Source organism: Microcebus murinus, chromosome 18, assembly GCF_040939455.1.
Source record: "Microcebus murinus isolate Inina chromosome 18, M.murinus_Inina_mat1.0, whole genome shotgun sequence".
Lineage (NCBI taxonomy): Eukaryota > Metazoa > Chordata > Mammalia > Primates > Cheirogaleidae > Microcebus > Microcebus murinus.
In genome coordinates this window covers 58,792,612-58,804,814 of record NC_134121.1, presented here as the reverse complement: position 1 = coordinate 58,804,814, position 12,203 = coordinate 58,792,612, and the positions used below count along the sequence as shown (strand labels likewise).

The window sequence follows — 12,203 nt, the reverse complement described above, 5'->3', positions numbered from 1 at the left end:
CAAACTCCTGGGCTTAAGCAATCCTCCTGCCTCAACCTCCTGAGTAGCTGGGACTACAGGCATGTGCCACCATGCCCGGCTAATTTTTTCTATATATATTAGTTGGCCAATTAATTTCTTTCTATTTATAGTAGAAACGGGGTCTCGCTCTTGCCAGGCTGGTTTCGAACTCCTGACCTCAAGCAATCCGCCCGCCTCGGCCTCCCAGAGTGCTAGGATTACAGGCGTGAGCCACCGCGCCCAGCCTGGAAATTTCTGACATTTTAAGGAAAGGAAAAAAAAAAGAGGGCCTGTGAATTGAAATGAAAAAGAAAAGAAATGCTCAAATGAACCTCCTCTGGATTAGAACTGCACCCCAGCTTTTTCTTTAGCTTATCTGTCTTGGTTAATACAAAATGAGAGCAGAACTGCTCTTGATAAGAACATCAGACCCGCCAGGCGAGGTGGCTCACGCCTGTAATCCTAGCACTCTGGGAGGCCGAGGCGGGCGGATTGCTCGAGGTCAGGAGTTTGAAACCAGCCTGAGCAAGAGCGAAACCCCGTCTCTACTATAAATAGAAAGAAATTAATTGGCCAATTAATATATATAGAAAAAATTAGCCAGGCATGGTGGCGCATGCCTGTAGTCCCAGCTACTCGGGAGGCTGAGGCAGGAGGATTGCTTGAGCCCAGGAGTTTGAGGCTGCTGTGAGCTAGGCTGACACCACGGCACTCACTCTAGTCTGGGCAACAAAGCCAGACTCTGTCTCAAAAAAAAAAAAAAAGAACATCAGACCTTCCAGATTTAACAGCAGCTTCAGAAAACCAACAATCACAATCAGATACCCCAGGGAGGTGCTCATGGCATATTTAGACTATTTGTATACAAAGCTGAAAAGAATGTCAGGTTTGAGAGGCACTGAAACATTAGTTTCCTGGTCTACTGGATTAACACAAATATACATCCCAGTATTAAAATTTAGCATATTATGGATCAACAAAAGAAATCACACAAAATGTCAAGAGTGGGCGTATTTCTATAGAATATGTTTCCATATTTCTTAAGAAACATGAGTTGTAGAGATAACCCAAACAAGCCAAAGTAGTTTTGTCACATTTTAATGAGACGTTAACTTTTCAAATTTAATTATCTTTTTTTTTTTTTTGAGACAGAGTATCGTTTTGTTGCCCAGGCTAGAGTGAGTGCTGTGGCATCAGCCTAGCTCACAGCAACTTCAAACTCCTGGGCTCAAGCAATCCTCCTGCCTCAGCCTCCCGAGTAGCTGGGACTACAGGTATGTGCCACCACACCTGGCTAATTTTTCTATATATTTTTAGTTGGCCAATTAATTTATTTCTATTTTTGGTAGAGACGGGGCCTCGCTCTTGCTCAGACTGGTTTCGAACTCCTGACCTCCAGCGATCCACCCACCTCGGCCTCCCAGAATACTAGGATTACAGGCGTGAGCCACTGCGCCCAACCAATCTCTCTCTTTTTTTTTTGAGACAGAGTCTCACTTTGTTGCTCACAGCAACCTAAATAATCTCCTGGGTTCAAGTGATCCTCCTGTCTCAGCCTCCCGAGTAGCTGGGACTACAGGCATGCACCACCATGCTCAGTTATTTTTTTTGTTTTTTTTTGAGACAGAGTCTCGCTTTGTTGCCCAGGCTAGAGTGAGTGCCGGGGCGTCAGCCTAGCTCACAGCAACCTCAAACTCCTGGGCTCAAGCAATCCTCCTGCCTCAGCCTCCCGAGTAGCTGGGACTACAGGCATGCGCCACCATGCCCGGCTAATTTTTTCTATATATATTAGTTGGCCAATTAATTTGTTTCTATTTATAGTAGAGACGGGGTCTCGTTCTTGCTCAGGCTGGTTTCAAACTCCTGACCTCGAGCAATCTGCCCACCTCGGCCTCCCAGAGTGCTAGGATTACAGGTGTGAGCCACCGCGCCTGGCCAGTTAATTTTTTGTATATATATATTTTAGTTGGTCAATTAATTTCTTTCTATTTTTAGTAGAGACGGGGTCTCGCTCAGGCTGGTTTCGAACTTCTGACCTCGAGCAATCCACCCGCCTCAGCCTCCCAGAATGCTAGGATTACAGGCATGAGCCACCGTGCCCAGCCCTGGCCAATCTCGTAATCAATATATGTAACCCATACCCATAATCATTTCACTGTGGGTTATATAACAAAGGCCCACAGTAGTATTATTATATTTACCCCGATATATGGCCAGAATTTGATCCCATTTGACCGAGTCTTCTATTTTCTTAGAGGACCAAACGTAGCAGAACTGGACACTGGGCCATACTGTAAAGAATATTTTCTTTTTCTTTTTTCTTTTGAGACAGAGTTCCCCTCTGTTGCCTGGTTAGAGTGCAGTGGCATCATCATAGCTCACTGCAACCTAAAAGTCCTGGGCTCAAGCGATCCTCCTGCCTCAGCCTCTCAAGTAGCTTGGACTACAGGTACTGGTGTGCACCACCATGCCCAGCTAATTTCTCTATGTTTAGTAGAGATGGGGTCTCCCTCTTGCTCAGGCTGGTCTCTAACTCCTGAGCTCAAGGGATCCTCCTGCCTCAGCCTCCCAGAGTGCTGGGATTACAGGTGTGAGCCACTGCACCAAGCCTTTTTAAACTATAAATGTTAACTTATTTGTATTTTGAGAACTTAAAAACTCCTAAGGTATTTACTGTATTTTAGTCAACAAACACCCTCTGTATGAACAGCCAAAGCCCTAGTTTAAAGGTTTTCAAGTCTTCGGGGAAGGAAAATTCAAAAGGGGAAGGCAGAGCATCTTCCTACTCACGGGGAAAACATCTGCGATTCCAGAAAGCTTGCTCCAGGTCTACGCCAAATTTCAATGTATACGATTATGAGCCTGCAATAAAAGAGAAGCACACCCATACACCCCACTCTCTCTCTCTCTCTCTCTCTCTCTCTCTCACATGTGAGACCAAGCTAAGGCGTTCACTTAGCTAGAGGTCTAAAGATAAAATGTTTCGATAGAGTATATAAGACAAGCATAAAAATTAAACTCTTTATTTCATTGTCACATTTTTTCCTGCCCCTGTGCTCCCTCCCCCCCCACCAGTCCACATTTCATTTTTAACTCAATTAATGCTTAGAATTTAAAAGATGACCTTAATGTTATCCAGTCATCTAAAGAGCCCACCAAGAGGAACACTATTTACAGACACAAAAAGTGAGTAAATTTCCACCATGGAGCTTTTGCAAAAAAAAAAAAAAAAAAAAAAAGTGAGTAAAAACAAAGCAAAATCCCTAAAAAAAAAAAAAATGCAACTAAAGAACTTAAAATGAATAACAGCAGGTAGCAAGGGAGGCAGCCCAGAAGCTGGGTTTCTGACGTACTCAATAGAGCACGTCACTCCATTTCATTTCCCTTTCAGTGGATGATAATAGCCAGGAATCCTACAGGTGATGAGATGCCACAGCTTCCTTGGGTCAAAATACTTGGTGTCATTAACAAGGGATACTTAACCTCCTCCTGCCAGCTTTGCTGTGCAGATCCGTTACAAGCAAACAGAGCAAGAGTTCGGGGGAACATGGAGACTGGGAATACAGCACCCAGCTCTCACATTCCATGTAAGGCTGGCTGTGCCAGTAGCCCTGTAAAACGGTCCCCAGTGACCCCCTCCTGGTGCTCCCACCATCGGTAATTCCTTCCCGGAGGGAGGCTGTCACTTGCATCCAGCAAAAAGAATGCAGGAGAGGTGATGGGATGTCCCTTTTGAGATGAAGTTGTAACAGACTGTGACTTTTGTCTTGCTCTCACACTCTCTCTTCCACTTTTCCTGCCTCCTTTGATGAAAACAGCTGCTGTGTTGGGAGCTGCCCTGAGGACAGCTCCGTGTGACAACACAGGGTGGCCTTTGGCCAACAGCCATAAGAAACTAAGACCCTTAGCACAACAACCTGTGGGGAACTGACTCCTGCTAGTGGCCTCGTGCATGAGCTGAGAAGCAGGTCCTCCCCCAGCAGAGCCCAGAAAACACCTTGACCACAGGACCCAGCTCCGCCACGCCCAGATCCGAGACCCGCAGAAACTGTGACATAATAGATGTGTGCTATTTTAAGCAGCTAAGTTTTGGGGTGATTTTCTTATGCCACATTAGAAAATTCATACAACTCAGTAAATAATAACTTGCTTAAAGAGATAATAAATCATTTGTGTTAAGTCTGAAGCGGCATTTACAAATTATTTGTACAGGGTTAACTAAGTCAACTGAGGTGACCTCAACTCTAAGAAAGTCACTACCTGGAAGAGGAGAGTTTAGCGCCCCACACTGATGCAACTGCTCTAAGGATTCTGGGTAACTACGGGGTTCTCTGGCTCCCTGCCCTTGTCACCAAATATCTGAAAATCACGCTCCATTGTATTTCTTCAGATGTGCAAGTCAACTGTAAAATTTCTAAATTTCTAATGGACAACAAGGTATGTATGTTTGTCCTCTTGGCTGAATTTACTTTGCCAAAGAACTCATTTGTATAGTTAAATATCACACTTAAAAGTGAGCTTTCTTATTTTTATGAAATGTCCAGAATAGGCAGATCTATAGAGACAGAAAGTAGATTCGTGGTTGCCATGCCAGAGAACGGGAAATGACTGCCAACAGGCAGGAAGTTGTTTTTGGAGTGATAAAAGTGTTTCAGAATTAAATAGTGGTAATGGTTATATGTTCTTCTGAGTGTATACTTTAAAATGGTGAATTTTATGGTTTCTGAATTTTATCTCCATTAAAAATTTGAGTGAGCTCTTATGGAGGAAAGCTAACTTGTCCATTTAAACATCTCCCCAACTAGTTACATTCTGTTCCCAGGCACATGACAATGGACTGGCGTCTGCTATCAGAGCAGACATAAAGGACAACGTGACAATGGCCTGCCACCACGGCACAGATCTCACTATGGGTTTGTTTATGGGGTTTTTGTATTGTATCTTCCAGGAAAATTACTAGCAAAAGTCCTCCCCTAGTAAAGGTGTTTGTCTTTTTAAATGTGTTTTTGTTTGTTTATAAAAACAGGAATGTTAGATTCCTGTTTTTAAGACAATTTGCACCTCATTTCATGATAGTTAATTGGCCACTCCTTGCTATGAACTACTAAGGTAAGAAGACGTAACAACAAAACATTTAAGAGGAAGAAATCTTTTCAAAGGCAAGATTTCATCTCCGCATCCCACTATTTATTCCGATGCCACCTTGACACACGTGGAGAGTGGCACACGTCTCCGAAGGTTACACAAACATATTCTGTACCCAGAGAAAATCCTGACATGACTTATGGCCCAGAATTTTGAATCAAGGCAGGATTTTTCCACAAGAACAGGAGGGAGAAGAAAATATCTGCATTCTATCATGATTATAAGGGTCTTGAGTAAATGAATTAAAAAATAGTATCTTTGAATAGCTGTACCACAACAGCTTTCCCTTATTCCACTTGTTTTAAATAGCTCCTATCTGTAAACTTGAATACCAACTCTAGCTGACTTAACAGTCGTAATCTGTGATTTTCCGCACTGAACATGATCCAATACACTGTGAACACGGAAGGCGGCTTCCTCCACCGAGCCTGCGTCCCCCGTGTTGTCCGCGGAGGCGCCGCCCCTCGCTGGCACCTGCTCAGATGCTGCGGTAGTCGGAGCCCCGGGCTACGATGGCGGCGGCTTCCCACTCCACAGCGAAGAACGAAATCGTCCCAAAAAACCCAAATATCACCATGACCAGGAGTTGCCAGTGAAGGAGAAGGTAGTTGCTGTAGAAAAACGCCACGGCTGCACAAATAGACTGAGAACAAACAAAACCAGTCACAACGTGCACACAGGGGCGCTGCACGACACCGCGATGAGCCCTGCTACTGTCCAACCCGAAGGACCGCCGGGACTGGCGCACGTGCCACCCCCTCTGCATCCAGATATGCCCTCACTGGTCACTAGCGCACAAACACGCACGGTAAATTCCCATGACAGCAGGTAATGAGCAAGCCACAATCTCTGCTATTTAAAATAGCATTTTGTGGAAAACTGGAGTAATAAAATAACGTACAGAGTGAGAAATACATCTGTCTGTATTACAAAGTAATGGAATTCTGGTAACCAAGGAAGGAAATCTCCTATCTGAGCCTTGGAGACCAGAATATAAAATCTCTTACACAAACGAGGGGGAAAAAAATCATACGGCTCACTGCTCCCTAATCTACTCACAAGTACAGGATACCCCCAACTTTCATTTGAAAACCACAATACTAGTAAACCAAAGAAAACAAAGTAACACACAAAGGAAAAGGATCCTACTTTAAACACAGTCTGAAGAGGTTACCTGAACAAACTTGAAGACGGCAAAAGCTGGCGCGCTGTCTTCAGAATAGAGAAAGCCTAAAATACTAAGCAGTTGGGTGTTGAAGCAGCTGTCTCCAAGACCCAAAAGAAAACTGCAGAGAATGGCAACTTCTTTGCTAAAGAAAATAAAAATTAACTTAGTATGAATATTACCAATATTTGCCAGAGCCATTTAAAATGTAAATGCAACCCACCCAACAAAAGCATTTTACCTTCAAGTTTGAAATATTTATTATACTATGAAACAAGAATAAATATTAGAATTTACAAAGTAAGAATGTATACTCTTTACATTGTAACCAACTCTGGTCTATTAACTAGTTGAGAAGGAAATTACAGGTTGAATATCCCTTATCCAAAATGCGTGGGACCAGAAGTATTCCAAATTTCGGGTTTTTTCAGATTTTGGAATATCTGCATCATACTTACCAATTAAGCATCCCTAATGCAAAAACCCAAAATCCAAAATGTTCCAATGAGCATCTCCTTTTGAACATCATTTTTTTTTTTTGAGACAGAGTCTCGCTTTGTTGCCCAGGCTAGAGTGAGTGCCGTGGCGTCAGCCTAGCTCACAGCAACCTCCAACTCCTGGGCTTAAGCAGTCCTGCTGCCTCAGCCTCCCGAGTAGCTGGGACTACAGGCATGCGCCACCATGCCCGGCTAATTTTTTCTATATATATTAGTTGGCCGATTAATTTCTTTCTATTTATGGTAGAGAGAGGGTCTTTCTCTTGCTCAGACTGGTTTCAAACTCCTGACCTTGAGCAATCTGCCCGCCTTGGTCTCCAAGAACGCTAGGATTACAGGCGTGAGCCACCGAGCCCGGCCTGAACATCATGTTGGCACTCAAAAAGTTTCAGATTTTGGAGCATTTCCGATTTTAGACTTTCAGATTAGAGATGCTCAGTTTGTACTGATTTTGGGGCTGGGCTCCCCTTGGATGTGTGGATCTAGACAGAAATGTCTACATTATAATGAATTTCAGAGTCGAGTGCAACAAACCTATATCCTCAAAACTCATACGAGCCTCTCTGAAAGGACTTCGGGGGCTCCCCAGCAGCCAGAGCTCCCCAGCTCCTCTCCAGCTCCCCTGCTCCTCTCCGTTCTGCTCCTCTCTAACTCACTGCTCAGAACGCAGAGACGGGAAATCCAAATCAGGTACTTATGTGCTCCTTCAAGGATCAAGAAAAAGATTTAGCGGAGCAAAAGGTTAAAACCAACTATTACAAAAATAACTTGGGATTCTCTATGGATTCCTACTTAAACTCATTCTGACTCCACTGACACTTGACAGACGACCTTATGAAGACAACAGACTCTGAAGAGGATTAACGGCTCCACTCAATATAACATCTCCGCCATCTGACTCCCGCACCCTCGAATTATAGAAATGGTACCTGGGTTTGATGTAAGCGATGTTGTTAGTTCCCTCAACAGGAGCAATGGGAGCATCTCCAGGCATGTTGAGAAATATTAAATAAAAAGCTATGAAGTGTACCAGGATGCCCAACAGCACAACCGGGTTTCTACCAAAGCGATTATTCTTGCTCAGCAGGCCAAAGAGGCTTCCACCTACAAATCAAGATGATAGAAACATCACCAGGACTGTCCACAACATTACACAGCTAGTCTTGAGTTATAATCAAGGAGGCAAGTTGTAATTGAATGTTGTCAGACTTCAAAAAATCCAACACTTTGGTGCTGGCAGACAATGCTAATGATGACCAAGCATCAACTATTATACCAAAAAATAAGGCATCAAAATTACTTGCATTTATATCCAGGAACATTCTTACATTTCTTCTCTATGAATTATTATACCCACAAAACTATCCCCCTTTGATTTGTCACTTATATCAGAGTTAATAAAAAGGATACAACTCTACTACCAAGTTTTGTTGCAACCATGGCCGAATGAGCTCAGATGACACACTGGAAGGCGACCACTGTGCAAGTTCAGAATTAGGTGTGAGCTCCAAAGAGGGGACAGAAAGGCTTACGGAGGCTCAGCAATCAGAACAGGTTAGAGGCCGGGCGCGGTGGCTCACGCCTGTCATCCTAGCACTCTGGGAGGCCGAGGCGGGCGGATTGCTCAAGGTCAGGAGTTCGAGACCAGCCTGAGCAAGAGCGAGACCCCGTCTCTACTAAAAATAGAAAGAAATTAACTGGTCTACTAAAAATACACAGAAAAAATAGCCGGGCATGGTGGCGCTTGCCTGCAGTCCTAGCTACTTGGGAGGCTGAGGCAGAAGGATCACCTGAGCCCAGGAGTTTGAGGTTGCTGTGAAGTAGGCTGACGCCACGGCACTCTAGCCCAGGCAACAGAGTGAAACTCTGTCTTAAAAAAAAAAAGCACAGCTTAGAATGTCCCCCCGGCTAGGGGAGAATCCTTAATGACAAGAAGAGAAGGCCTTTCTAACCTAACGTTAGGAGACAATGGGCCAAAAGTTTGGAGAGACCACATGTCTACTTATTTATGGTTTCTATCTGTGAATTATTTGACAAATGTTTTATAATGTAATTTAGAGTAGTGACAATAAAAAAAAAACATACCCATTTGGGTAAAAAGAAGTAGAAAAACCAGAAATTCAAAGACAGAGAAGTGAAATACCTTCAAATTTCTATTTTAACTACAACAAACTGGTATTTTTAATGCAAAGACTTTTTTTTTAAACCAACCTAAAATTTCTCCAATGCCGATGAAAATGCCAGAAAGTCCAATAAGGCTTTTCTCTTCTGTTCCAAATTTATTTATAGCACCAATACAGGTTCCATATACACCAGAGAAGAAAGTCAATTCCAGACCTTTAGAAAAAAAAATCAGATTTAATTTAACTATACATTCACATTCTCCTTTTCCTGACTGTCTTCACATCTAGTAGTATTCGAGGTATATATACATAAAACACACAGAGAAAACAAAACTCACAGAGAACAAAGTGTTAATCCCCAAGCAGAGCATAAGTTGATGCTATATAATGGATAAAATGGAATTAGCCACATGCTATGGACTAAATATTTGTGTCCGCCCCTAAAATCCATATGTTGAAACCCTAATCCTCAAAACATGAGGGTATCTTGCACTTATATGAGGTCTTTGGGGGGTGATATGGTCATGAGGGTGGATTATAAAGAGACACCAGAGCTGGCGTCCTGTCTGTTCTCTGCCATGTCACAGCAAGAAGGCAACTGTCTACACACCAGGAAGAGCCCTCGCCAGAAGCCGACCATGCCGGCACCCTAATCTTAACAACTGTCTAAGTCAGCAAGTCTACAGCAATTTGTTACAGCAGCTAAAACTAAGATCACACGAGATGGCATTTGCCACGTATTTCAGATAAAATATACAACTCAAATAACCAGACATCCTCATGTCAAAACCTGCCACTCTGCGTGCAGGCAGGGGACAGGCAGAGGATATAATTAACATAACTTTGAATACTAAATAATAGTGAATACTAAAGTACTCATTATCCTTATGAATAGCTTTCCAAGGAAACGGGAACATTCCTATTCCTGCTGGATTGTACTCTTTTTGTACTGGAAAACCAATACATGCCATCCACTGTTGCTCACAGGTACAATAACGTTTTAATTAAACCCTGTTTCCTAGGAAAAGAAAATTACTAAGATTAGAATGAAAAGTTAGGGTAAATCAGTAGATTCCTTAAAGCTACAAAATCTTAATTGTGAATTTTAAAGATGTTTAATGTTTATTCTGTTTCTCCTAAAAAGAAGAGTTTGTACCTAGGAGGCACATAATGCCAAAGTAGTGACTGGAACATCAGGGCATTATTTAAAAGGAAATTAATTCGCTCGTCGTTAAGACCTAAGGATGTTCCACCTATTGTCACATCACACATGATCATGCCTCTCTATTTCATAAGAAATTATCTTAATCCATGTAAAGTTACAGAGATTTATTCATGATTACTTTCTGTAGCACTCTGTGTTGCCCTTAAATCATGGGTCCCGATGAGCCCCGTTGTCCTGGTTTTCTTCCCACAGTGGATTTAGGCTAAACCTGTGACTTGCTGTCACCAAGAGAATGCGGTACAAGGGACACTGGGCTAGATACAGTCCTGAGCTTTAAGAAGGTCTGGTAGTTTTTCCCATTGCCCTCTGTGCAGCCTTCAGCCATTAACAAAGATGTCTGGCTATGTAGCCGGGTCAGGAGGAGATCTCTCCTGGAAGGGGTCACACAGGTGGACAGAGGCCCTGAGACTACATGCAGAGAGAGACCCAGACCTGCATCTGACGACGGTGGTCAAGGTACCAGACATGCGAATGAAACTGTCTTGGAAGTTCCAGCCCCAGCCACCCTCTGACAGAAGCCACAAGAGACCCCTAGTAATTGAATCAGAAGAACCACGGGGGGTGGGGAGGGGGGAGATGAAAATTTACTTAATGGGTACGATGTATGTTATTCGGGTGATGGATACCTTAAAAATCCTGACTTGACCACTATGCAATCTATCCATGTAACAAATTTGTACTTATACCCCATATTCTACAAATTAAAAAAAGTAAGAACCATTCAGCTGTGCCCAATGTACAGAATTGTGATAAATAATAATATGACTATTATTTTCAGCCCTTATTGTCATTATGCAGCAACAGAAAACCAAAACAGAAAATCCATTACCTGTATAAGCAGTTGTAATACTAAGAAGGAGCATCTCCTTGGTGGTACATAACTTAAAAGACTTTTCTGTAAAGAAAAAAATTTAGGAATATTTTACTAGATTTTAATTAAACAAAAATTCTAAAACATTCATTCAACCAAAATACCCCTTGTTAATAATGCCAGTAAATGCTTTGGGGTAAAAGTTAAAGTTTTAGATTAAAATGTGTAAGGTATGAAGTAAATCTGCACTATAAAACAAAAGCTTATTTCAAGTGCTTAAATATATCCTAGAGTTCATTTTCTTCAATACATCTTCCAGCTCTTAGAACAAAAATAACATGAAAAGGAGGAAAACAAACAGAATCAAACAAAACACTTCAGCAGGCATGATTAAAGATTAGGTGATCAAAGGAGTCAACAATTGACCAAGCCCTGACTTTCCTAAAGAATCACCACAGAGCAGCTTTAAGACTGGACTCAAAGTCACAATCACCAGGGAGCTTTCTGACCACACAGAAGCTGGAGTACCACTTCCCAAGATTCTGACTCTAGATTTGAGGACTGGAACTTTAGTTGTTTGTTTGTTTATTGACTGATTGATTGATTGATTGATTGAATGAGACAAGGTCTCACTCTGTTGCCCAGGCTAGAGTACAGTGGTGTCATCATAGCTCACTGCAACCTCAAACTCTGGGCTCAAGTGATCCTCGTGCCTCAGCTTCCTGAGTAGCTGAGACTACACACCTGGCTAAATGTTTTTAAAAATTTTTGTAGAGACAGGGTCTCACTATTACCCAGACCAGTCTCAAACTCTTGGCCTCAAGCAATCCTCCCACCTTGGCCTCTCAAAGTGCTAGAATTAGAGATGTGAGCCACTGTGCCTGGACTCTGATCACTTTAATGTTTGTTTTCACACTGTTCAATTTCGTTGAAATCTGCAATGGAAAATGCATTTCTAGAAATTCCACAGTTTGGCCAGGTACACCTGCAGTCCCAGCTACTTGGGAGGCTGAGGCAAGAGGATCACTTGAGCCCAGGAGTTTGAGGTTGCTGTGAGCTAGGCTGATGCCACTGCACTCTAGCAAAGGCAACAGAGAGAGACCCTTGTCTCAAAAACAAAAATTTAAAAAAATCATCATAATAAAAGCTGTATATTTTAATTTAACTGCCTTTTTTGAACCTGCTCACATCTCATAATTTAAGGGCCACTAATCTACTATACAAAACTAATAGTGGG

General features: G+C 42.5%; 1 protein-coding gene across 3 annotated transcripts in view; it reads right to left on the bottom strand.

Annotated features, from left to right (window-relative positions):
* Positions 1-5,165: 5,165 nt before the first annotated feature.
* Positions 5,166-12,203, bottom strand: part of MFSD11 (major facilitator superfamily domain containing 11) — a 31,580-nt gene continuing 24,542 nt past the window's right edge. For all 3 annotated transcript variants that reach the window (XM_012778911.2, XM_012778912.3, XM_012778913.3), the window contains exons 10-14: positions 10,985-11,050; positions 9,019-9,144; positions 7,737-7,911; positions 6,320-6,455; positions 5,166-5,788 (exon numbers count right to left, since the gene is read on the bottom strand). In XM_012778911.2, the coding sequence (XP_012634365.1) occupies positions 5,624-5,788; positions 6,320-6,455; positions 7,737-7,911; positions 9,019-9,144; positions 10,985-11,050 (668 nt within the window). In that variant the 3' untranslated portion in view covers positions 5,166-5,623. The remainder of the gene's footprint in view (positions 5,789-6,319; positions 6,456-7,736; positions 7,912-9,018; positions 9,145-10,984; positions 11,051-12,203) is intronic.